This window comes from Micromonas pusilla (genome assembly GCF_000151265.4).
Source record: "Micromonas pusilla CCMP1545 genomic scaffold MICPUCscaffold_13, whole genome shotgun sequence".
Taxonomy (NCBI): Eukaryota; Viridiplantae; Chlorophyta; class Mamiellophyceae; order Mamiellales; family Mamiellaceae; genus Micromonas; species Micromonas pusilla.
The window spans coordinates 835,545-858,023 of NW_003315894.1; the positions used below are offsets into that span (position 1 = coordinate 835,545).

A 22,479-nucleotide genomic window follows, 5' to 3' on the forward strand; every position below is an offset into this window, starting at 1 on the left:
TTACAGAAAAATGCAACGCGCACTCGTCGCGGTGACGCGCTCATCAAAAGTAGTCCTGCTTGAACACCGCGCGGTCGAAGTCCACCTTGTGCTTCTCCCTCGGCGCCGCCTCGATCGCGCGCACGCCGTCCTCCGCGACGACGGTCCGGTTCAGACGCGGGTGATACGGCGGGTTCATCACGCTCCGCTGCGCGAGCAGTTCATCGGTCAGTTGAAAGGAAACGCGATCAAATGTTGAAAGCGAGCGATGGGTGAAATTCACGTTTGTATCGAACGCACCTGCGCGTCCGTCATGCCCTCCAGAAACGCGCTCGGCCACCCGTTCTCGGCGTACCTGCGACGCGCGAAGCGAACGCCGACGTGGGTCAGTCGAACGGACGTCGCGGTCGACGTTTGAAACCGGGATGGGGTGAAAAATGCGAGCGACAGAAGCGAGCGCGCACCCTCGGCCGTACGCGTTTGTCGCCGGCGAGAAGCGATAGATGACGTTCCGCCGCTGCGACGCGCCTCTCCACGGCAGCGTCCCGTGCGTCGTCGCCTCGGTGAACACGACGACGTCGCCCGCGTCGATCGCGGGCTGATGCGCGTGCTCGACCGCGCGCTCGTATCGCTTGATCGCGGCCGGGCACGCGTAGTTCGACTTGTGCGATCCGCGGATCACGCAAAAACCGCCCTCTCCCTCCTTCACGTCCGTCAGGTGCACCGCGAACGCGAGAAGGTTGCACCGCATCTTCCCGTGGTTGAACTGGTACCCCAGCGGGTGGTTCCACTCGCCGCTGTCCAGCGTGCTGCCGCCGTGGAATTCGAACCCCTCGCTGCCCGGGTCTTGGAGGATGAGCAGCGGGTTGTGGTCGAGTCGGTATCCGGGTCCGACGAGCTCGTGGAGGTACGGGAGCAGCCGCGGGTGCGTCAGGACGTCGCGAAACGGCTCCCGGTGAGGCGTTTCCCATCCGAGGAACCCCGCGAGGTCCTTGCGACCGGTCACGCCGTCGCCGCTCAGAGGCGTTCGGTTCGCGGTGAGCCGAAGCTGGCCTTTGCGCTCGTGTATTCGGTCGGCGTGCGCGTCGATCGCGGCGTGGAATCGTCGCAGGTCGTCCGCGCCGAAGACGCCGCGAACGACGACGAAGCCGTTCGTGTCGAACAGGAACTTGTCCTCGTCGCTCATCCGCGCCGCGTCCTTCCGCCCTCTGAACGGGTTCAGCGCCGCGCCGTCGTGGCACATCGAGCGGCGCGCGCCCGCGAGGAGCCTTTGAACTCCACCCCGACGTTCGCTCGTATGGACAATTACCCTCAGGCGCGCGGCGAGGGGATGATGATGAGGGCCGTCCTATACGAGCGAACGTCGCGGGGTGATGGAGTTGAAAGGCGTCAGAAGCGGAGTTGAAAGGCGCCGAGGGTGGGTATTGAAAGCGAGGGACCCTGGGCGGAGAGATGCGCCGGGAGAGAAAGTCCTTAAGGATCGGCGTTCACCACGCGAACGCGGTCGTATGGGGACCAGTGTATGGGACGCGCCTGACCCGCGGACGTCATCGACTGGGCACCCCACGACGACGACGACGACGACGACGCGCCGCGTCCGAGGCGCGCGGCGTCGCGCGCGAGCCGCGCGAGCGCCGCGCCGCGCGACATCGAGGAGGGCGGGCGGGCGGGCGCGCGAGCGGCGGACGCGAACGAGGACGCGCGCGGGGAGTGTTCTCCGACGACCGCGGCGCGCGAGGAGGAGTGGGCGACGACGTCGACGACGCGTCATCTCGGAAGAGCCCGGACGACGGAATTTTTTTTGGATCAGGTTTATGAAAAGTACGTCGCCCCCTCCTCGTCGTCACGCGGTCTTCCGCTTCAGCGCCGGCGCCATGGTGTAGCAGTTCAAGAGCGACAAGAACACCCCCAACCCCCCGACCTGCCGCTTGCTCAGGTTCAACTTCTCGAGCAGCGCGAGCGCGAGCGTCGCTTGCGTCGCGTTGGCGACGACGGCGGTCATCAACTTCTGCGCGGGGAGACGGAGGGACGGCGTCGGATGGATTCGAGACGGTCGGCGGCGGGGTGCGACGCGAGCGAGGGAGGGGACGCGCGTCTCGAGCGTCGTCTCGAAGAGAAAGTCATCGCGAAGTCCTTAAGAAACGCGAGGCACCGCGCGAACCGGAGACGTATGGGGCGCGGTCGGGTACGTCGTCTCGTTCGACGCGATTACCTGCGCCTTCGCCGCCGCCGCGCTCTTCTCTTCGTCGTCGTCCTTCTTCGTCGCCGCGGTCATCGCGTCGAGCGCGTCCGTCAGCTCCCTCGTCGCGGTCGCGAGCCCGGCCAAGGACGCGAGGCACCACGACCAGTACGACACTTTCTGCGCGCGTTGTGCGAGTGATTTGTCGGACAACACGCCCGCGGCGCCCGCCCACACCACGTGGTCCGCTGCGAAGTAGAACGTCATCCCGAGCGTCTTGACGAGAGATAACGCGCGCGCGAGGTCTTGGCCGGGGCGACGCTTCCCGCCGCGAAGCGTCGCGCCGGTCAGGAGCGGCATCAGCGTCTCTATCGGCTGCGACGCGATGCGATGTTGGGGCGGGCGGGCGGGCGGGTGAACGTCAGGTCGGTCGACGAGAGGACGCGTCTTCGCGGCGGGCGCCGGCGTCGGGTCGGTTCGAGAAAGTAACAACATTTCCGGAAGGATCGTCGTCGTCGGCGTCGGAGCCGGTCGCGCGCTTCCCTTCCTTCTCATCGCACCTTGAAGACGCGGAACGGTTTCCTCGCCGCGCCGAGGCTCTTCTGTATCGCGAGCGCGGTCCCCGCCTCGCCGCCGCTGGCGAACATCGCGACGTATTGCAGCAGCGCGATGGCTTTGTCTTTCCCGTCCGAGGTTCGGAGCAGCCCGGAGATCTGAGGGCCGTTCCATACAAGCGAACGTCGGGGTGGAGTTGAAAGGCGTCAGATGGAGTTGAAAGGCGCCGAGGGCGGGGATTGAAAGCGAGGGGTGGGCGGAGAGACGCGCCGGCAAAAGTCCTTAAGGATCGGCGTTCACATCGCCAACGCGGTCGTATGGGGACCAGTGTATAGAACGCACCTGATCCGCGCGCGCGAGCGTCGCGTCGAGGGAGAACGACATCCTTCCCGTCGTCTTCTGTCGGGAGGAGCGACCGAGTGACTTCGCGGCGGGAGGGAGGAGGGCGCGGTCTGCCGCGGGGACGATGCCGCGCGGGGGCTGAGAGCGTCGCGGGCGGGCGGTCCTCTGGGACGACGGGAGAATTTCCATCCAGCGTTTTCATCGCGGGCGCGGAACCGTACGTGAGTACGCGTAGTTTTTTGCCGCGTGAGCGTATGCGTTTCAGTCACGGCCAGGGTTTAGGCCAAAAATACAGCGGCCCCGTGAAAGGTCCTGTCTGCTTCTGATACGCTCGATCGATCGTCCGATCCCTAACGGGCCGGAGTCGCCGCGCCCCCTCGCGCGCAGACCACGGCCGCGCAGGTCTCGCGCCGTCCTCCGCCACCGCGCAGGCAGGAAAGCAAAGCAAAGCCGAGCCGCCATGGTCCTCTCGAACGCGATCCGCGCGGCGACGCGCGGCGTCCGCACGTCCTCCGCCGCGGCCATGTCGCTCCCCGCGCTGACGACCCCAGCCGCGGGCAAGCCGTCGATCTTGGGCGCGATCTTCGGAGGCGCGACCCCTCCCGCCGCGCCGCCGATGGACACGCCGCTCCCGGGCCTCGCGATCCCGGACCCGCCGCCGCACCCCGCGACCGCGCCGACGACGCACGTCACCGTCCTGAGCAACGGCGCGACGATCGCGTCGGAGGACGCGCCGGGGGCGTCGCTCGCGGTCGGCCTGTACGTCGGCGCGGGCTCCAAGCACGAGATCCCGGGGTACACGACCGGCGCGGCGCATCTCCTCGAGCGGTGCGCGTTCAGGGCGACCGCGAACCGAAGCACGTTCCGCCTCACGCGCGAGGCGGAGGTGATCGGCGCGAACTTGCTCGCGAACGCGAGCAGGGAGCAGATGGGATACACGATCGACTGCCTCAAGACGCACTTGCCCGAGGCGCGTTCTCCTCACACTAGTTCCCGTACGACCGCGTCGGCGTTGTGAACGCCGATCCTTGAGGACTTTTGCCGGCGCATCTCTCCGCCCAACCCTCGCTGCTTTCAATCCCCACCCTCGACGCCTTTCAACTCCAACTGACGCCTTTCAACTCCACCCCGACGTTCGCTCGTATGGAACGACCCTCAGGCGGTGGAACTTCTCGCGGACGCGGCGCTCAACCCGAAATTCGCGGATCACGAGGTGGACGCCGTCGCCGCGCAGCTCAAGAAGGAGATGCAGGAGATGGCGAAAGACCCGAGCGCGCTCATCATGGAGGCGCTGCACGCGACCGCGTTCGAGGGCGGGCTTGGGCAGCCGCTCGTCGCGTCGCCGGCGGCGCTGTCGCGATTGAACGCCGCCGCGTTGAAAGATTTCGTCGCCGACAACTACGTCGCGCCGCGGCTCGTGCTCGCCGCCGCGGGTTGCGCGCACGCGGAGCTCGTCTCCCTCGCGGAGCCGCTGCTGTCGTCGCTCCCCAAGGCGAAGGGGCAGCCGTCGATCCCGTCGCGGTACGTCGGCGGCGATTACCGCGTCGGCGGCGACGCGCCCGCGACGCACGTCGTGCTCGCGTTCGAGTGCGCGGGCGGATGGAAGGATCATAAGAGCGCCACCGCGATGACCGTCTTCAACACGCTCATGGGCGGCGGCGGGTCCTTCTCCGCGGGCGGCCCGGGCAAGGGCATGTACTCGCGTCTGTACACGCGCGTGCTGAACAAGCATCACTGGGCGCAAAACTGCACCGCGTTTCACTCCGTGTTCGACGACGTCGGCGTCGTCGGCGTCTCCGGCGTCGCCGACGCGGGCAAGGCGAGCGAGATGGCCGCGGTCATGGCGCGGGAGATGCTCGCCGTCGCGTCCGGGGGCGTGACGGAGGAGGAGCTCGAGCGCGCCAAGGCGGCGACGATCTCGTCCATCCTGATGAACCTCGAGTCCAAGGCGATCGTCGCCGAGGACGTGGGGCGCCAGATTTTGACGTACTCTGAGCGAAAGCCGCCGGGGGAGTTCATCGCGCAGATCCGCGCGCTGACGGTGAAGGACATGACGGAGTTCGCCAAGGGGGCGATCAAGTCCGCGCCGACGCTGTGCCAGGCTGGGGACTTGTCCTCCGCGCCGAGGTACGACAAGGTGAAGGCGATGTTCAACTGATGAAGCGACGGACGGAGACACCTTTGAACGGAACGGAGGACGCGAGGAGAGACGCTGGAGGAAGTCCTCAAGGAATGAAGTTCACAACGCGAACGCGGTCGTATGAGGGCCAGTGCGAGGAGAGCGGGCGGAGGACGCGGACGGTGGATCGATCGGCCGGGAACCGTCCTTCGGTGTGATGAATGAAATCTTCTATGATATCATATGATACTATTTATCATCGCTCGCCGCTCGTCGATCGCTCTCCACGCCACGTCGTCGTCGTCGCGAGCGCGGCGCGCGCGTGGGCTATTCACTACGTACTGTACTTGGCTCGCCGCCCAACCAACCGTCTCGTCGTCGGATCCGTCCGTCGTCGCGTCGTGTCGCGCTCACGTCCTGCCTCCTCCCGCGCTCGCCTTCTTCCGCGGGTTCAAAAACTTCTCGCGCTCCCTGTGCGCGGAGAAGTACACCCTCACGTCCAGGCCGTCCACGCACCGCGCGACCCTCGCTCTCAGCACCGGCCTCGGCGCGGTCGGATCAGGCCCGCCGCCCGCGCCCGCGCAGTCGAGCTCGCCGATGTACTGATACAGCGACCCGATCCGCGGCGCGTCCGCGCTCGGGACGACGCTCGCGTCCACGGCGAGCGTCGCGCCGTCGTGCTCGATGCGCCCGCGGCACGTCGCGGGGTCGTAGGATTCGAGCCTGGGAAGACGGGGAGGGAGGATGGGGGGGATCACTCGACGCGAGATTCGAATCGGAGACGACAGACGCTGGCGCCTCGCTCGCGTCTCGAAGCGCGTTCGCACCTGCCGAGGACGCGGACGGAGTGCTCGTGCAGCGCGTCCGCGCGGTCGCGGACCTCCGCGAGGGTGTGTACGACCCCGTGCGCGATCATCCCACCGGCGGGGGGAGGTCGCGCGACGCGAAGTGACGACGCGAGGACGAACGCGCGTCGTGGTGCATTTTTGATGGGCACTATTTTTCATTTGCTATCATCGACGCGTCAGGCGGCGGCCGCCGGCGTCGCGCTCTCTATCCCCTCCGCGTCGACTTCCTCGTCGCGGGAGGTTTCGGTTTCGGTTTCGGTTTCGGTCTCGGCGGCGGCGTCGTCGTCGTCGTCGCGGCGACTTTCGGTCGCGTCGGACGCTCGGCGGTCTCCGGCTCGGTCGCGGCGGGCGCGGCTTCGCCCTTCACCCTGACGCCCCCCTTCTCCTCGTCCTCCTCCTCGTCCTCTCCGTACACCTCGTACTCGTCCCCGTCCTCCGCCCTCGCCATCCTCTCCCGCAGCGCCGCGACCGCGCGCGCCTCCAGCGGCGTCCGCAGCATATCCTCCACCTCCGCGTCGGGGATCGCCGCGATGGCCGCCGCGTCCTCGCGCTCCATCTCATCCTCCGTCTTCCCTCTCCACTCGCTGAGGGTCGAGGGTCCATCGTTCAAACCGACGTCGGGGTGGAGTTGAAAGGCGTCAGAAGTGGCGTTGAAAGGCGTCGCGGTGTGTCGGGATTGTGAGCGAGGGACCCTGGGCGGAGAGATGCGAACGCCGGGAGATAAAGTCCTTAAGGATCGGCGTTCACCGCGCCGACGCGGTCGTACGGGGACCGGCGTGAAAGATAGAACGCGCCTGACGTGCGCTGCGTTCTTCTTCTCCGCGTCGAGGCGCTCGACGACGCGACGCGCGGCGGCTCTCGCGTCGAACTCTTCGCGATCGAAACTGTCGACGAAACTGTCCGCGATCGACCGTTTCTTCTTTGTTGTCGCACGCGTCGACTTCGCCGGCGCGTACAACCCCTCCTCCTCGAGCAGCAGTCGGTCGGGCACGCCAGCGAGCATGAGCTCCCGGAGGACGACGCCGCGCCACCCGCCGCCGTCGCCGTCGCCATCGCCGTCGTCCGCCGCGGCGTCTCTCGCCGCGGCGACGATCGCGGCGGGCGGGCCGCCCGGCGGGAGGAGCGGAGGAGACCGGTCCGATCCTGCCGCCGAGGGCGCCGGCGTCGTCCACCCGTGCGGGCCGTCTTTTTTTCGGCGGCGGCCGGCGACGCGACGCAAGCCGCCGAGCGATCGTCGCGCGCGGTGGTCGTTCCCTCGCTTCTTCGGTCGCGCCGCCGCGAGGGCGAGCTCCGCGTTCGCCGCGGCGTTCTCCGCGCCGCCGGGGTCGACGACGACGACGGGTCCCGCCGCGGGGACGACCGCGAGCGCGAGCGACGACGCGTTCTCTGTCTCGTTCGCCGTCTCGTTCTCGTTCGCCGTCGTCGTCGCCGCCGTCGTCGTCGCGGTCTCCGCGCCCGCGCCCTCGACCGCCCTCGCGACGCGCTCGCGCACCCTCCGAATCGCGTCCTCCCTCCGCTGCCGCGTCTCCTCTTGCTTCTGGAAACTCGTCGGCATCGCGTCCAGCGCGGCCGCGAGCGTCTCCGCGCCGACGCCGAACCCGCCGAGCGTTGACTGTGAGAGAAACGGTGTCGTTGAAAGGCGTCAGACGGAGTTGAAAGGCGCCGAGGGCGGGTATTGAAAGCGAGGTGTTGGCGGAGAGAGACGACGGCAAAAGTCCTTAAGGATCGGCGTTCACCACGCGAACGCGATCGTATGGGGACCAGTGTGAAATAGAACGCGCCTGATTCTTTTCGTCCCCGGCGCCGGCGCCCCTCGCGTGGAACGCCGCCTTTATAGCCTGCGTCAGCGACGGCAGATACCCCCCCAGCGTCTTCGCGCAGCACGCGCTCCCCCACGAGAACACCTTCGAGAACGTCACGAGCTCGTCCGTGAACGCTCGGAGCGCCCGTCGCGTCGCGTCCGCCGACGCGCGCGCTGCACGCGCCGCCGTCGCCGGCGATATCGCGACGCCGCGGCGACTCTCCGCGGCGACGATGAGCGCCGCGGCGACGAACGCGACGGGGTTCTTCCCGCTCATGATCCCTCTCGCGTGCGCAAAGTCGAGGAGCGTCTTCGCGTCGCCGACGATCGGCGCGAGCGCGCTGGAGACGCGCGACGACGACGCGCCTCCGCCTCCGCCGCCGTCGTCGCGTCGCTCGTCGTCCGCCGCGTCGACGCCTCCTCCCTCTCTGAGCTCCGGGATCGCCGCCGCCGCGCGCGCGACGAACGCCCCTGGGTCCAGCTGCGGCACCTCGATCGCGAACATCCGCCGCATGCGATTGTACACCCTTCCGACGGCGAAGACGTCCGCCTGGCACGCCGCGGCGACGTCGCGAATCGCGATCGGCAATCGCCGCTGCCGGCACGTCGCGTACACGCACGCGGCGAGAAGCAACGTCGTCCAATCTCCCTCGCCCCACCTCCCCTCGCTCGCGCGCGTCACGAGCGCCTCCGCGTCCGCGGCGGCGTCCGCGGGGAGCTTGAGCTGCGTCGCCGCGAAGCGCGTCGCGCGCGCGATGTCGTCGAGGTGCGTCGCGTCGGCGTCGCGGAACATTCGGCGCGCGACGGACGAGGCTTGGTTACCCGCGAGCGTCGCGCGCGCGGCGCTGAGGTGGCCGCCGCGGGCGGCGGCGTCGTCGTAGAGCGCGACGCCGCCGGCGGTGGCGACGCCGCCGTCGTCGTGCCACTCGCGCGTCGCGGTGAGCGCGCGGTCGGTGAGGACGTGCCCGCACGCGGCGCAGATCTCGCATCCGAGGTCGTCCTCGTGCGTCACCTCGCGCTCGCCGCATCGCGGGCACTCGAGCGACGCGACGTCGGTCATGATGGCTTCTTCTTCTTCTTCTTCTTCAACGCGGCGGCGGCGGCGGCGGGCGCGGCGGGCGCGGCGGGTTCCTCCGCGCTGCCTGCCCCCTCCGCGCGCGCGCCTCCGCGAATGCCACGATTCTGCCCGCGGCGCCTGGTGCCGAGATGAAAACAATCGCGCGCGCGGCGCGGGAACGAACGAAGAAACCCTCGGATCTCGAGAGCGGACGCGCGCACACCCTCCCGCGCGCTCCCGCACGCCGAAGACTCCCTCTCGGCGCTCTCATCTCGCGCGACCGCGATCGAGCGAAGCGCTCGGCGGCGACGAACCTCGCCTCTCGATCGATCAGCGCGCGTCGGCGAGCGCGAACGACGACGTCGTCGATCGATCGCGGCTCGTAATTCATTCATTCACTCGGAGTCACTCGATCGAGGGGGCGACGGAGAGACGCGCGCGACCGACGATGAGCGAACACACGGACGCGTCCGCCTCCAAGGCGGCGAGGGAGGCGTCGAACAAGGAGCGATTCGAGCGCTTGAAGGAGTCGAGGCAGAAGTACAAGGACGAGGCCGCGAGCGCGAGAGCGCGCGCGGACGCGCTCGAGGCCCAGCTCGCGATGATGTCCCAGGTGCGTATTCCTCACACTGGTCCCCACACGACCCCGTTCGCGTGGTGAACGCCGATCCTTAAGGACTTTTGCCGTCATCTCTCTCCGCCCACACCTCGCTTTCAATCCCCACCCTCGACGCCTTTCAACTCCAACTAACGCCTTTCAACTCCACCCCGACATCACCATCAAAGATGCACGAGATGGGAGGAGGAGGAGGCGGAGGGAGCGACGATAAAGCCGCCGCCGCCGCCGCCGCCGAGAAAGCGCTCGAGAATTCGAAAGAGGAGACGAAGCGAGCGATCGAGGAGGGAAACAAGGTGCGGGCGGCGCTCGCCAGCGCGGCCGCCGCGACGCACCGAGCGACGCGCGAGTGCGAGACTCTGAAGAAGGAGGTGCAGAGCGTCAAGGAGGACGCGGCGAAGGAAGTGGGGAAGTACCGGTCAGGCGCGTTCTATCTCACGCCGGTCCCCACTGCATGCGACCCCGTTCGCTTGGTGAACGCCGTTCCTTGAGGACTTTCTCTCCGCCCATCACCCCTCGCTTTCGATCCCGACACGCCGCGATGCCTTTCAACTCCACCCCTGACGCCTTTCGACTCCGCCCCGACGTCGTCGCTTCGCGCGGAATAAAACGCAGTCGCGGAGAAGGCGCGGTTCGACGGCGGGAGCGGCGGCGGACGCGGCGGCGGACGCGGCGGCGGGTGGACGGACTTCGACCATTTCATGTGGGGGGTGACGCTGGGGTCCGCGTTGGCGACCGGCGTGGCGTACCTCTCGTTCGAGTACATGATGCGGAAGCGGTGACGACGACGAGAGCGACGAGCGCGGCTGATGAGATTTTTCTTAAAAGTTTTTTTCGGCGGGCGCGGCGGTCGCGAAGACGTCGAGCGCTCGCGTCGTCGTCGCGTTGTAATAAGACGCGCCGAGCGAGTCCGCGCGTCCGCGCGTCTTCGCCCGCTCTCCCGCCGCCCTCCTGACGCCGCGCGCGGCAACAAAAAAGGAGTGTATCCCGTGCCGGGATCGAACCGGCGACCCCCAGATTCGAAGTCTGGTATCATATCCTCTAGACTAACGGGACATGCCAAGGTGAACGTCGAATTTCACAATACTACACTTTCTCGGAAACGTCTGTCCCGATCAGCGAAAGATAGCACTATGAAGGTAAGATACTTTTCGCATTTTTGAAAGGGAGCGACCGATCAAGCTCGGGGTCAAGCTTTGAACCCGAGTCGCGATCGCTTGAGCGCGGGCGGAAGAGTCTGTGTCGAGATGCAGACTTCACGCGAAGCACGCGAGGACGTCGCGCGCAGTCGTCGGCGGACGCCGTCGCATGCCCGCGGGGTGGCTGCGACAGCGCGTCCTCCTCCTTCGTCCGCGTCGCGACGTCCTCTTCCCCGCGGCCGCGGCGTTCTTCGGAAGCGAAGGAGGCCTCTTCGCGGGCGCCGTCCGCGGAGGAGAACAAGCGTCGTCGACTGCTGGAACGACGACGACGACGCCGATGTCCGCGACGACGCCGCGCGACGGCGACGCGACCGCGATGCGAGCCCCCCCCGGCGCGGAAGAACCCCCGCTCCTGCCGCCGCCCTCCCGCGGCGGGTTCAAAATTCCAAAGCGGAAGCCCGCGCCGCCGCCGCCGCCGCCGCCGCCGCCGCCGCCGCCGACGACGACGACGGACGCGGACGCGTCCGCGACGACCGGCGACCGCGCGTCGCGCCGCGCGCACCGACCGCGCCACCGCAAGCACAAGCACCTCCTCGTCGTCGACCTCAACGGCCTCCTCGTCGACCGCCGGATGTCCCCGCACGTCGCGCCGGACGGCACCAAGGTGGCGCCCGACGGCAAGTTCGGCCGCTTCCTCGTGTACAACCGCGCGCACATCGACGACTTCATCGACTGGATCCACGAGCGCTTCACCGTCGGCGTGTGGTCGTCCGCGCGCGAGCACAACGCGCGCGCGCTCGTGAACCACGCGTGGGGGGCGAAGCGGCGCGACAAGCTCGCGTTCGTGTGGGGGCAGGACCGATGCACGCACGCGGGCGCGATGGACCCGCGCGATGGGCCGCGATCTAAGCCGATACTGTTGAAGGATCTACGCAAGCTGTGGGCGACGCCGTCGTACGCGCGGTTCGGGCCGTCGAACACGCTGCTGCTGGACGACTCGCCGTACAAGGCGGTCATGAACCCGCCGCACACGGCGCTGCATCCGGCGGAGTACGTCCTCGGGAGTGGCGACGACGCGGAGGAGAATCTTCTTGGCGAAGGCGCGTCCGTTCATTCTCGCGCCGGTCTTTCTCGAGGACGGACTTTTCCCGCGCGTCCGTCGTCGCCCTTCACCCCGCGCCGCCTTCCTTTCACCGCTCGCTCTTCTCTTTCACCGCGCAACCGACCGACCAACCGACCGACGAATCGAATCGAATCCATCCCACGCCCACTCGAACCCGCGGGCCCTTCGACAGACGGCGCTCTGCGGAAGTACCTCGCGCGTCTCGCCGAGTCCGACAGCGTCCCGGAGTTTGTCATGACGGATCCGTGGGCGAACCACGGCGCGGAGGCGCCGCCGAGCGACGCGGACGTGATGGAGAAGGCGAGGCGGGGCGGGGAGGCGGTCGCCGCCGCGGAGTTGGCGGCGGAGAGGGCGGGCGCTGGCGGCGATGCGAACGAGATCGAGCTGCCTCCGGACGACGACGGCGGCGGCGGCGACGGCGCGGGGGACGGAGGAGATCGAAACGAGATCGCGCTGCTGGACGAGTGGGGCGGGTCGGACGACGACGAGCGCGAGGAGAAAAAGTCGACCGATATCGCGCGCGCCGTCGCGGGCGGCGGCGAGGACGAGGACGAGGACCGGCCGGGCCCGGCCCCGGCTCCGCGGGCGAAAAAGCCCAAGCGCGTCTTCACCGGCGCGGGCGCGTCTCTGTTCATCAGGCGGTGGGCGTGGAAGAGAGAGGCGAAGTCGGACGAGGAGCGGTTCGAGCTGCCGTACGAGCACGAAGTCGCGGTCGCGGTCGCGGTCGGAGACGGGGCGGACGGAGGGGACGGGGCGACGCAAACGAAGAAACGGTCGATATCGATGCGTTTTAATCAGGCGCGGTTCGACGCCGGCGGCGCCGCCGGAGGGTTCGCGTCGTCCGTCTGGGACAGCGCGATCGTCCTCGCGAAACACGTGGAGAAACGCCCGGAGCTCTTCCGCGGGAAGCGCGTCGTCGAGCTCGGCGCCGGGTGCGGGCTCGTGAGCGCGGTGCTGCTCGCCGTCGGCGCGTCGAGGGTCGTCGCGACGGATTTGCCGGAAAACCTCGAGCTGCTGCGCGGCAACGTGCGCGCCAACGCGGCCGCGTGCGGCGCCGCGGAGGAGGAAGACGGAACGTCAACCGCCGCGGAGGTGGAAGACGGAACGTCAACCGCCGCACCAACAACGCCGACGTTCGCGGTGAAGGCGCTGAGGTGGGGCGAGGACGCCGCGAGCGCGCTGGGCGAGACGTTCGACGTCGTCGTCGCCGCGGACTGCATGTACGTCGAGGAGACCGCCGGGGAGTTGGCGGACGCGACGAGAGCGCTCGCGCCCGCGGCGGTGTTTTCGTACGGGAGGAATCGACAGGCGGAGGACGCGTTCGCGGACGCGTGCGGCGGCGGCGGCGAAGGCGAAGGCGGCGGCGGCGGCTCGCGCGCGCTCGCGATGGAGGACGTCCCCGAGGACGAGCTCGATGAGCTGTACCAGTGCTCGGACGTGCGCGTCGTGCGATTGCGAATGCGCGCGAAGAAGGCGTGAGGCGCGGTCGTTTCGTCGTTTTTCATCGCGTCGTTCTATACACTGGTCCCCATACGACCGCGTTCGCGTGGTGAACGCCGATCCTTAAGGACTCGTCATCATAGGAGCATCTCTCTATCTCGCGCTCTGCTCTGCTCTCTCGCGCTTCAGTTCATCACTTCGTGACGTCCACGTTCTTAAACTTCTTCCACGCCTCCGGCGAGATCCGCCGCGTCATCGACTTGATCTGCGTGTTCGGTCCGAGCTCGTACAGCTCGTCCTTGTTATCCTCCAGAAGGTTCTTCACCGTCGACTCCCACATCACCGGGCTCACGAGCTGCCGCGCGAGCAGCTCCGGGATCGCCGCGGCGTCGTCCACGATCTTCCCCGTGACGTTGCTGTAGATGGGCACCGTCGGCGTGTGAAACGTCACCGTCTTCAGGACGTCCACGAGCGCGTCCTTCGCGCTCTGCATCCTCGACGTGTGAAACGCGCCGCTGACGGCGACGGGGGAGCACTTCATCGCGCCCTTGGCGGTGGCGAGCGTCGTGACTTCCTCCAGGACGTTCTTGTCCCCGCTCACGACGCGGCCTTGCGGGAACAGGTAGTTGGCGACGTCGCAGACGCACTCGCCGCCGACGGCTTTCTTGGCGTCGGCGACGACGGCGTGAAGCACGTCGTCCGCGAGGCCGACGACGCTGAGGGTCGAGGGTCCATCATTCAAAGCGACGTCGGGGTGGAGTTGAAAGGCGTCAGAAGTGGAGTTGAAAGGCGGGCGTCGAGGTGTGTCGGGATTACATTGAAACCGTGGGGTGGGCGGAGAGACGCCGGTCGGGAGGGAAACAGAATATAACGCACCTGAGCATGCCGTGGTCGCCGACCTTCGCCGCGGCGGCCATGCTCTCCGCGCGCACCTTCACAACCTTCAACCCGTCCTCGAACGACAGCGCGCCGCTGAACACGAGCGCGGTGTACTCGCCGAGCGACAACCCCGCGCACGCGGCGCACTTCGCGACGACGGACGGGTCGTCCTTCTTCAGTTTTTCCACCGCGGCGAGGCCGGCGACGAATAAAGCGGGCTGCGAGTAAACCGTGTCGTCGAGCTTCTCTTTCGGGCCGTTGACGCAGACGTCGAGGAGGTCGTACCCGAGGACGCCCTTCGCGGTGTCGAACATCTTCTTCACGCTCGTGTCGTCCGCGAGGGACTTGAGCATGCCCACGGCTTGGGAGCCCTGGCCGGGGAAGAGGAACGCGATCGGCGCGGGCGCGGCGCCGGCGGCGACGGCGGCGGGCTTCGAACCGGCGGCGGCCGCCGCCGAACCCGCCGCCGCGTCTATCGACAGCGCGGCGACGGTCTCGTTGAACGCGGCCTCTTCCTTCTCCTTGTAGTCCGCGATGTACTTCGCCCTCGCTTCCGCGCGCTTCTTCTTGAACTCGCGCTTCTCCGCGATCTGCCGTTCGACTCGACGCGCCTCGGCGTACGAGGGCTGAGGGTCGAGTTGAAAGGCGTCAGTTGAAAGGCGTCAGAAGTGGAGTTGAAAGGCGTCGAGGTTGGGCGTTGAAATCGAGGGACCCTGGGCGGAGAGATGCGCCGGGAGATAAAATCCTTAAGGAACGGCGTGCATCACGCCGACGGCGTCGTACGGGGACCAGTGTGAGGAAATCGCGCCTGAAAATCTTTGGGCCACTTCCGGACCGTATCGAACCCGTAGTCGTAGCACGCCCACCAGTCGCTCAGATCCTTGTGCGGCTCCGGGCGCTTCGGGACGTGCGCGTACTTCTCGTGCAGCGCGATCAGCTTCCCTCGGATCTCCTCGTCGTCGATCGCGACCTGGATCGACGTCTTCAGTCCCGGGTTCAAGTACGGATCGTAATCGTTCGTGCGAATCGTCGGGTCCGCGCCCTCGGTGAGCAGATACTCGTACAGCTCCATGTACCCGTCGTACTGCGCGAGGTACGCCGCGCGGTGCAGCGGCGTGAAACCCCTTGGGTCCCTCTGGTTCACCGCCTCCGGGCAGTTCCGAAGCACGTGGTGCAGCATGTCGATCTGCTTGTACGTCGTGCTGAGGGTCGAGGGTCCGTACGAAGCGATATTTTCGGGGCGGAGTCGAAAGGCGTCAGAAGCGGAGTTGAAAGGCGTCGAGGTGTGTCGGGATTGAAACCGTGGTGTGCGCGGAGAGAAACGACCGCCGGGAGATGAAGTCCTCAAGAGACCGCGTTCACCGCGCGAACGAACGTGGTCGCATGGGGACCAGTGTGTAGAATAGAACGCGCCTAAAGTGCACGGGACCGCCGGCGCCGTTGTCTTGCGTCCAGTAGTACGGATCCGTCTACGTCGGGGTGGAGTTGAAAGGCGTCAGTTGGAGTTGAAAGGCATCGAGGTCGGTGATTGAAAGCGAGGGTTGGGCGGAGAGATGCGCCGGGAAAAGTCCTTAAGAAACGGCGTTCACCACGCGAACGCGGTCGTATGGGGACCAGTGTACAGAACGCACCTCCATGATGAGCGCCAGCTGCTCGGGGTCGCCGAGGCGGAAGCAGGTGTAGAAGGAGAACGGCTCGAACTTTGGCGTCGGCGGGTACCGGCCCGTGCCTGAGAGGGAGGGAGGGAGGCGCGGTGGTCAGAGAGACGGAGCGGTGGTCGGAGAGAGAGACGCGTCGTCGATCGAACGAACGACGAACAGAATAAAAACGACGGGAGACGGGGGAGCGTTCGACGAATGGACGAGGATGGACGAGGATGAACGACGCGGACGCGACGGCGTCGACGCGCGCGACGCGACGTCGCCGTCGAGGACGGACGCGCGGTCGCTCGCGAAGACGCGCGACGCGCCGCTCGAGGGATCGTGCGGGTCGACGCGCGGGTCGACGCGCGCGCGACGCACCGGTCATGTCGCGAGGCATGACGCGCGGAGAAGAGTTAAGCGGAGGGAGGCGACTGGGCGTTTGTTAGCGACGATGCGTCGAACCGACGTTCGCGGGCGTGCGCGCGCGGAAGAGCGAGAGAGTCGCGGCGGCGGGCGCGCGGTCGCGGAGACACGCTTCGAGAGCGACGTGGGACGGCCGGAGGAGGCGCGCGCGGGCGGGGGGGAATGCGCGTCGGACGCGACGTCCCCGCGTGGAAGTCGTGCGTTTTTACCGAGGCGGTGATGATGATGATCCGCGCGCCGCGGCCGGCGGCTCGCGAGGTGTCACCGACCGCGGCCGGCGCGAGGGATCGCGCCCGCGCGCCGCCGCCTCAGTTCCCACCGCGCGCGTCGACTCCGACCGCACGCGCACCGAACCCCGCGTCCACTCACCCCGCATCATGTCGGACAGCGACTCCGATCGCGAAGAGCGCGAGGACGAGACCCTCGGCAACGTAGGGTTTGCCCGTCGCGTTTTGTCTTTGTTCGCGCCCGCCCCCGCCGCGCTTCGCGTCGCGATTCGCCCCATCATCATCCGTCATCCCTCGCCATCAACCCCCGCGCGTCGCCGCGTCTCCGCGACGCGTCGCTGACGACGTCCCATCCCGCCCCGCCCTCCGCCGTCTGCGTCTCCGTACGCAGCCCGCGGTCGTGGACAAGTACAAGGTCGCCGCGGAGATCGCGAACAGTGCGTCCCCGCGCGTCCGTCCCACCCCGCGCTCGACCACCCCGCCCCGCGTCGATAGATCGCTCGCTCGCGAAGCACGAAGCACGACGCCGCCCGTCGTCCGCCCTCAGTACTCGCGACCCGTCCGCCCTCCCGAACCATCCCCGACCTCCGATCCCCATGACCAACCCCCAACAGAATCCCTCGCCGCGGTCATCGCCGCGTGCGTGCCCGGCGCGAAGGTGGTGGACGCGTGCGCGCTCGGGGACAAGTCAATCGAGGACGAGGCGGCGAAGTTTTACAACAAGAAGGGCGCCGACGGCCAGAAGATCGATAAAGGCATCGCGTTCCCGACGTGCGTCAGCGTGAACAACCAGGTCTGCCACAACTCCCCCGCGCCGGACGACGACGCGGTGATCGAGGAGGGTCAGGCGGTGAAGATCGATCTCGGCGCGCACGTGGACGGGTACGTCGCCGTCGTCGCGCACACGCACGTCGTCGGCGCGGATGACAGGGTTCCCGCGGGGGCTCAGGCGGACGTCATGGAGGCTGCGGTCGTCGCGTCCGAGGCGGCGATCCGGAAGCTCCGCCCCGGCGCGAGCACGTCCGACGTCGCCAAGGCGATCGAGACGGTCGCGAACGACTACGGCGTGAAGATCGTGGAGGGGGTTTTGACGCACTCGATGAAGCGATTCGTCATCGACGGCAACAAGGTGGTGCTGAATAAGCCGACGCCGGAGCTCAAGGCGGACGAGACGACGATCGAGCTCAACGAGGTGTACGCGCTGGACATCGTGCTCAGCACCGGCGAGGGGAAGCCGAAGATGCAGGACGAGAAGGAGACGAACGTGTACAAGCGCGCGATCGAGAAGAACTACAAGCTCAAGATGCAGGCGTCGCGCGCGGTGTTTTCGGAGATTTCCAAAAAGTTTCCCACGATGCCGTTCACGATGCGCGCGATGGGGGACGTCCGCGGCGCGAAGCTCGGCCTGTCCGAGTGCATGAAGCACGAGCTCTTGCACGAGTACCCGGTGTTGTACGAGAAGCCCGGGGACGCGGTCGCGCACGTGAAGTGCACGGTGTTGGTGATGCAAAACGGAAACGACCGCGTCACGACGTTCGCGCCGCAGGTCACGAAGAGCGAGAAGGAGCTGATGGACGAGGATCTCAAGGCGCTCATCGCGGAGCCGCTGAAGAAGAAGAAGAAGAAGGCGAAGAAGTGAGCGACGAGGAGCGGTCGGCGCGGTCGGCGCGGTCGGCGCGGTCGGCGCGGTCGCGGTCGCGGTCGCGTGACGCGCTTGAAGGTACTGTGAACGAACGGCGCGACTTTCGCCGTGCGATAGTAATAATACCCTTCGGCGCGACCCGTATGTACAGCGCTCGCGAAGTAGGCGTTGTTTATCAGCCCACGAACTCGGTCGTCATGCCGTCGTCCATCCCACCCGGCGCGCGAACGCACAACACGACCCTCCCGAGCACGGTGACGATGTTCTCGCTCTCCATCTCCATCACGTCCCGCCCCGGATACACGTCGATCACCTCCGCGTTCTTCCCGCCCGAAAGCTGCAGCCTGCTCTCTCTCGCGGCGAGGTAGTAGCTCGCCGGGTTCGGCGTCGTCGACGCCTTGTCCACCAACAGAAGCCCGGGCTCCTCGCGAGAGCTCAAGTCGCCGGCGTTTCGAAGCTCGCCGGTGTTGTCGACGAGCACCGCGAACGGCAGCGTCGCCGCCTCGAGCGCGGCCCACTTCGGGAGCGCGACCCAGTCCTTGACCCCGCCCGCCGGTGGGGTGAACACGCCGAACACGCCGACGGACTTGGTCGTCTCCACCTGCTGGTACGCCTTCACGCTGAGGGTCGAGGGTCCACACGAAGCGACGAACGTCGGGGCGGAGTTGAACGGCGTCAGAAGCGGAGTCGAACCCTGGCGTCGACGCGTGTCGGGATCGAAAGCGAGGGACCTTGGGCGGAGAGAAACGACCGCCGGGAGATGACGTCCTTAAAGAACGGCGTTCACCACGCGAACGCGGTCGTATGGAAACCAGTGTGAGGAATAAATACGCGCCTGAGCTTGTCGAGCGGCCCGAGCATGGGCACCGCGCGAAACGAGAGCTCCTCCGAGTCCAGCCGAACGACGGATATGTTCGCCCTCGCCTCCGCGTTCGCCTTCGCGAGCGACCCGCCCTCGGCCATGACCCCGTCCTCGCTCAGATCCATCGCCCACTTGGCCTGGATCGCGTCCAGTCGCTCCATCGTCGACGCGTTCTCCGCGAATCGCTTCCCTTTCGCCACGAGCTCGTTGACGACGTCGATGCCCTGGTACCGCTGCACCTCTTGGACGTCGCGCCACATCTTAAACGCGAGGCACTCCCCGGGGGACGTCCCGAACCCTTTCGCCTGCGAGTCCATCTGCGTTCGGATCTCGTACGCCTTGACGAGCTCCTTGGTCTGGTCCGGGTCGAACTCGTTGTCGACGACGAACTCCGCCGCCTCGGATCGCTTCTCCGCGGTGAGGTACTGAATGTGGCTCAAGTTCGGCGCACCCGTGTACTCGTTGTCAAAGTACGCCAGCTTCTCGTCCGGGAACCGCGGGTCGGCCGCGAGCGACCCGCGCGAGAGCGACCACGTCACCCACAGCGACTGCTCCTTCGGCTCGATCCCGACCTCGTCGAAGATGTCGTCCGGGGTCATCCCCGACCGCTTGAGGCGCTCGAACAGCGGCGCGAGCTGATACCACGACCCGCCGCGCTGCCGCAATCGCATCAGCGCCATCTCATCGCTGTCCTCCGCGAAGTCGTTCGCGCCGTCGATGTACTCGGACGGCGGGCGGAACGGCGCGAACGCCTCGCCGGCTGCCTTTTCGGATCCAGGCTTGGGCGGCGCGTCGTACCCGCCCGGGAACTTGCCCGGCTGCTGCGCGCCCCCCGGGCGGTTCACCTGGACGATCGAGGGGTCGTAGTCCGGGGACCCGGGGACGATGAGGCGGCCGCCGGTGAAGCCGCCGCTGCCGCGCGAGGGCGGGATGTCGCCGCTCGCGCGGACGACGACGACGGAGACGGAGACGGAGGATCTTCCGGCGGCGTGACGCGCGAGCCCCGTCGCTTTATTATTCGCGAATCTCGTCCTCCTCGACGCCGCCGCGACGGATCGAGGCGCGACGGCGACGCGCGAGGACGGGGACGCCGCCGCGACGGAGGACATGCCGGTGAGGGAGGGGGGCTCGAGGAGCGGTGGCGCGAGCGGAGAAGTGCGGCGGCGTGGCTTCGATGCGCGCGCGTCGCGTTGTGCCCCGCGCGGAGCGCGATTCCGACGGGCCGCGAGTTATCCGCTAAACCGCTTTTTTTGTCCCCGCCGAAAGCGCGAGATGCAACTGAAGCTGTTCACCGGCGTCGCGTTGCCGTCCGACCGCGATCGGGCGCGCCGCGCCGGAAAGCGCGTCGCCGCCGCCGGCAGAGACGCGCGCGCGCCGGCTGTCGGTCGCGACGCACCCGCACCTCTTCGCTCCGCTCGAATCGCGCCGCGCGTGATCGCGAGCGCGCACGCGAGTCGTCGTCTTCGAGCGCGCGCCTCGAGACCTCGCGGACGGCGTTTTTCGCTCTCCTCCTCCTCCGAACAACCAACGCGAGAGGAACGAATCAGATGAGCGCGGGGGGCCCCGTCTCGCTGCGCCCCGGAGGCGCGGGGGTGTCGCTTCGCCCGGGCGGCGACGCGGCGGGCGCCGCGTCGCCGTTCTCCAGCTTCGCGATGGGATCCAAGCCGCAGGTGCGCGCGCGTCGATCGACCTCCCCGTCCCCCGGCGCGCCTCAGCGCCCCCCTCGCCCTCGTTCGAACTTCGATCTCGCTCGCCGCCGCCAAACCCCATCCGTGACCATCATCTCACCGCCCCGCCCCCCCGTCCTCCTCCGCCGCGCCCCTCCTCCGCGCTCGCAGGCCCCGAGCGTGGACAACGCGAAACGCCTCAACAGCGAGGACGTCGTCAAGTACACGAAGGAGTTCATGATGCAGTTCAAGGAGGTGCGCGACGCGACGCCGCCGCGCCCGCGGGGCATCCATCGCGTGGCCGCACCGCCGCGCCCTAAGCGCGCCGAGTGACCGGTCGAGATCGTCGTCGTTTTCGAGTCGGATCGTTCGATCGATCGATAGGTCGTCGCGCGCGATCGATCGATCGATCGATGGATCGATCGCTCGATCGCTCGATCCGCCCCCCCCCCCGCGCCGATCGATCGCCGCTCGCACCCCGCGCCGAGCCGCGCCGCGACGACGTCCCCGCTGACCGCCCGCGCCCCCGCCCCCTCCCTCCGTCGACGACGAAAATAAAACGAAACGCAGCGATACACCGAGATCCCGGTCGAGCTCGCGACGTCCCCGCTCGAGGTCGTCATCAACGACGTCAACGAACGCAGCGACGACGACGACGACGACGCGACGCCGGGCGGGCAGTGGGGGAAAAAAGAAACCGACGGCGGCGATCCGTTATCGTCCAAGAGCGGTTCGTCCAAGTCGTCGTCCGACGCGAAGGACTGGCACGCCAAGCCGACGCCCGCGTCGGAAGCCGCGGACCGCAAAGCCGGGAAGCAGAGCAAGAAGCAAGGCGGCAGGGTCGACCTCACGCCGCTTCCCGAGGGCACCGAGGGCGCGACCATCGTGAAGGCGGCCAACGCGTGGTCCAGAGGCGGCGCGGATGACGACCGCGCGAGGGTGACGCGGCTGATCAAGGGAATCCTAAACAAGATCACGCCGGAGAAATTCGACCGCCTGATGGAGCAGCTCCTGGAGGCGGGCATCGACGACGCGGACATCCTCGCGGAGACGATATCCATCGTCTTCGACAAAGCGATCTGGGAGCCCGGGTTCTGCAGCATGTACGCGGACGTGTGCCTGCGTCTGTCGAAGGAGCTGCCGGAATTTCCATCCGCGGAGCCCGGCGGGAAGCCGACGACGTTCAAACGCGTCCTTCTCAACACGTGCCAGGAGGAGTTCGAGGGCGCGGGGAAGGCGAGGGAGGAGCTCGCGAACATCGCGGACGCCGCGGAGCGCAACGCGGCGACGAAGCGCGTCAAGGTGCGAACCATGGGCAACATCAAGCTCATCGGAGAGCTGTACAAGAAGCACATGATCGCGGAGAAGATCATGAACGCGTGCGTCGCGGACCTTCTGGGCCCGCCGAGCCAGACGCCGCCGGAGGAGAACGTCGAGGCGCTGTGCAACCTCCTCGTCGCCGCGGGGAAAGAGCTCGAGGCGTCGCCGAAGCTCCCGAAGCAGATGATGGACATGTATTTCGCGCGTCTCAAGGCGCTCAGCGAGTCGGAGGCGATGGACTCGCGCGTGCGCTTCCTGTGCCGCGACGTCATCGAGCTGCGCAAGGCGGAGTGGGTCCCGCGCGTGAAGAAGCTCGAGGCGATGACGCTCAACGAGATCCACGCGGAGGCGGCGGCGGCGCTCGGCATCGCCCCCGCGCAGGCGGAGGAGATCTTATTCCCGGAGGGACCCGGCGCCGTGGGCGACGGGTGGGAGGTCGTCGGCAAGGGCAAGGGATCCGGCGGGGGATCTGGATCTGGATCCGGCGGCGGGAAGTCCGCGCTGTCCGGGCCGTACGTCGCGTCGAAGCACGGCGACCGCGCGATGCCGACGGAGCGCGAGAAGGCCAAGCTGGACGCCGCCGCGAGGGCGGCGGCGGCGGCGGCGTGTAGGTTGGTC

General features: G+C 67.7%; 12 protein-coding genes across 12 annotated transcripts in view; 6 read left to right on the forward strand and 6 right to left on the reverse strand.

The window, feature by feature from the left end:
• Window positions 1-43: 43 nt before the first annotated feature.
• On the reverse strand, window positions 44-1,222 carry MICPUCDRAFT_52878 (uncharacterized protein; the record flags this gene model as incomplete). The annotated part of the gene is made up of 1 exon (XM_003063095.1): window positions 44-1,222. One exon carries the CDS (start codon window positions 1,220-1,222, stop codon window positions 44-46), a length of 1,179 nt encoding a protein of 392 aa, XP_003063141.1.
• A 552-nt stretch (window positions 1,223-1,774) lies between these two features.
• MICPUCDRAFT_52879 (uncharacterized protein) lies at window positions 1,775-3,213 on the reverse strand. The gene is made up of 4 exons (XM_003063096.1): window positions 3,056-3,213; window positions 2,719-2,871; window positions 2,192-2,533; window positions 1,775-1,987 (listed from the first exon to the last, which is right to left on the reverse strand). The coding sequence occupies exons 1-4, from the start codon at window positions 3,095-3,097 to the stop codon at window positions 1,823-1,825; spliced, it is 702 nt and encodes a 233-aa protein (XP_003063142.1). The 5' UTR covers window positions 3,098-3,213; the 3' UTR covers window positions 1,775-1,822.
• A 241-nt stretch (window positions 3,214-3,454) lies between these two features.
• MICPUCDRAFT_52880 (uncharacterized protein) lies at window positions 3,455-5,273 on the forward strand. The gene is made up of 2 exons (XM_003062891.1): window positions 3,455-3,941; window positions 4,215-5,273. The coding sequence occupies exons 1-2, from the start codon at window positions 3,516-3,518 to the stop codon at window positions 5,211-5,213; spliced, it is 1,425 nt and encodes a 474-aa protein (XP_003062937.1). The 5' UTR covers window positions 3,455-3,515; the 3' UTR covers window positions 5,214-5,273.
• A 311-nt stretch (window positions 5,274-5,584) lies between these two features.
• On the reverse strand, window positions 5,585-6,090 carry MICPUCDRAFT_42601 (uncharacterized protein; the record flags this gene model as incomplete). The annotated part of the gene is made up of 2 exons (XM_003063097.1): window positions 5,585-5,897; window positions 6,002-6,090. 2 exons carry the CDS (start codon window positions 6,088-6,090, stop codon window positions 5,585-5,587), a joined length of 402 nt encoding a protein of 133 aa, XP_003063143.1.
• Window positions 6,091-6,227: 137 nt separating this feature from the next.
• MICPUCDRAFT_42602 (cyclin-like superfamily protein) lies at window positions 6,228-8,883 on the reverse strand (the record flags this gene model as incomplete). Its single annotated transcript, XM_003063098.1, has 2 exons — window positions 6,228-7,634; window positions 7,768-8,883. 2 exons carry the CDS (start codon window positions 8,881-8,883, stop codon window positions 6,228-6,230), a joined length of 2,523 nt encoding a protein of 840 aa, XP_003063144.1.
• Window positions 8,884-9,328: 445 nt separating this feature from the next.
• Window positions 9,329-9,541, forward strand: MICPUCDRAFT_52883 (uncharacterized protein; the record flags this gene model as incomplete). The annotated part of the gene is made up of 1 exon (XM_003062892.1): window positions 9,329-9,541. One exon carries the CDS (start codon window positions 9,329-9,331, stop codon window positions 9,539-9,541), a length of 213 nt encoding a protein of 70 aa, XP_003062938.1.
• Window positions 9,542-9,666: 125 nt separating this feature from the next.
• Window positions 9,667-9,987, forward strand: MICPUCDRAFT_52884 (uncharacterized protein; the record flags this gene model as incomplete). The annotated part of the gene is made up of 1 exon (XM_003062893.1): window positions 9,667-9,987. One exon carries the CDS (start codon window positions 9,667-9,669, stop codon window positions 9,985-9,987), a length of 321 nt encoding a protein of 106 aa, XP_003062939.1.
• Window positions 9,988-10,804: 817 nt separating this feature from the next.
• MICPUCDRAFT_42603 (uncharacterized protein) lies at window positions 10,805-13,237 on the forward strand (the record flags this gene model as incomplete). Its single annotated transcript, XM_003062894.1, has 1 exon — window positions 10,805-13,237. One exon carries the CDS (start codon window positions 10,805-10,807, stop codon window positions 13,235-13,237), a length of 2,433 nt encoding a protein of 810 aa, XP_003062940.1.
• Window positions 13,238-13,391: 154 nt separating this feature from the next.
• MICPUCDRAFT_52886 (uncharacterized protein) lies at window positions 13,392-16,117 on the reverse strand (the record flags this gene model as incomplete). The annotated part of the gene is made up of 6 exons (XM_003063099.1): window positions 13,392-13,914; window positions 14,075-14,678; window positions 14,867-15,279; window positions 15,449-15,546; window positions 15,709-15,806; window positions 16,099-16,117. 6 exons carry the CDS (start codon window positions 16,115-16,117, stop codon window positions 13,392-13,394), a joined length of 1,755 nt encoding a protein of 584 aa, XP_003063145.1.
• Window positions 16,118-16,471: 354 nt separating this feature from the next.
• MICPUCDRAFT_52887 (uncharacterized protein) lies at window positions 16,472-18,161 on the forward strand. The gene is made up of 3 exons (XM_003062895.1): window positions 16,472-16,574; window positions 16,762-16,807; window positions 16,985-18,161. The coding sequence occupies exons 1-3, from the start codon at window positions 16,521-16,523 to the stop codon at window positions 18,007-18,009; spliced, it is 1,125 nt and encodes a 374-aa protein (XP_003062941.1). The 5' UTR covers window positions 16,472-16,520; the 3' UTR covers window positions 18,010-18,161.
• On the reverse strand, window positions 18,092-19,983 carry MICPUCDRAFT_52888 (uncharacterized protein; the record flags this gene model as incomplete). Its single annotated transcript, XM_003063100.1, has 2 exons — window positions 18,092-18,743; window positions 18,809-19,983. 2 exons carry the CDS (start codon window positions 19,981-19,983, stop codon window positions 18,188-18,190), a joined length of 1,731 nt encoding a protein of 576 aa, XP_003063146.1. The 3' UTR covers window positions 18,092-18,187.
• Window positions 19,984-20,421: 438 nt separating this feature from the next.
• The window catches only part of EIF4G (eukaryotic initiation factor), a gene marked incomplete at both ends in the record, with an annotated part of 2,811 nt that continues 753 nt past the window's right edge, over window positions 20,422-22,479 (forward strand). Inside the window, 3 exons of the mRNA XM_003062896.1 lie at window positions 20,422-20,544; window positions 20,713-20,796; window positions 21,112-22,476. Of these exons, the coding sequence (XP_003062942.1) occupies window positions 20,422-20,544; window positions 20,713-20,796; window positions 21,112-22,476 (1,572 nt within the window). The remainder of the gene's footprint in view (window positions 20,545-20,712; window positions 20,797-21,111; window positions 22,477-22,479) is intronic.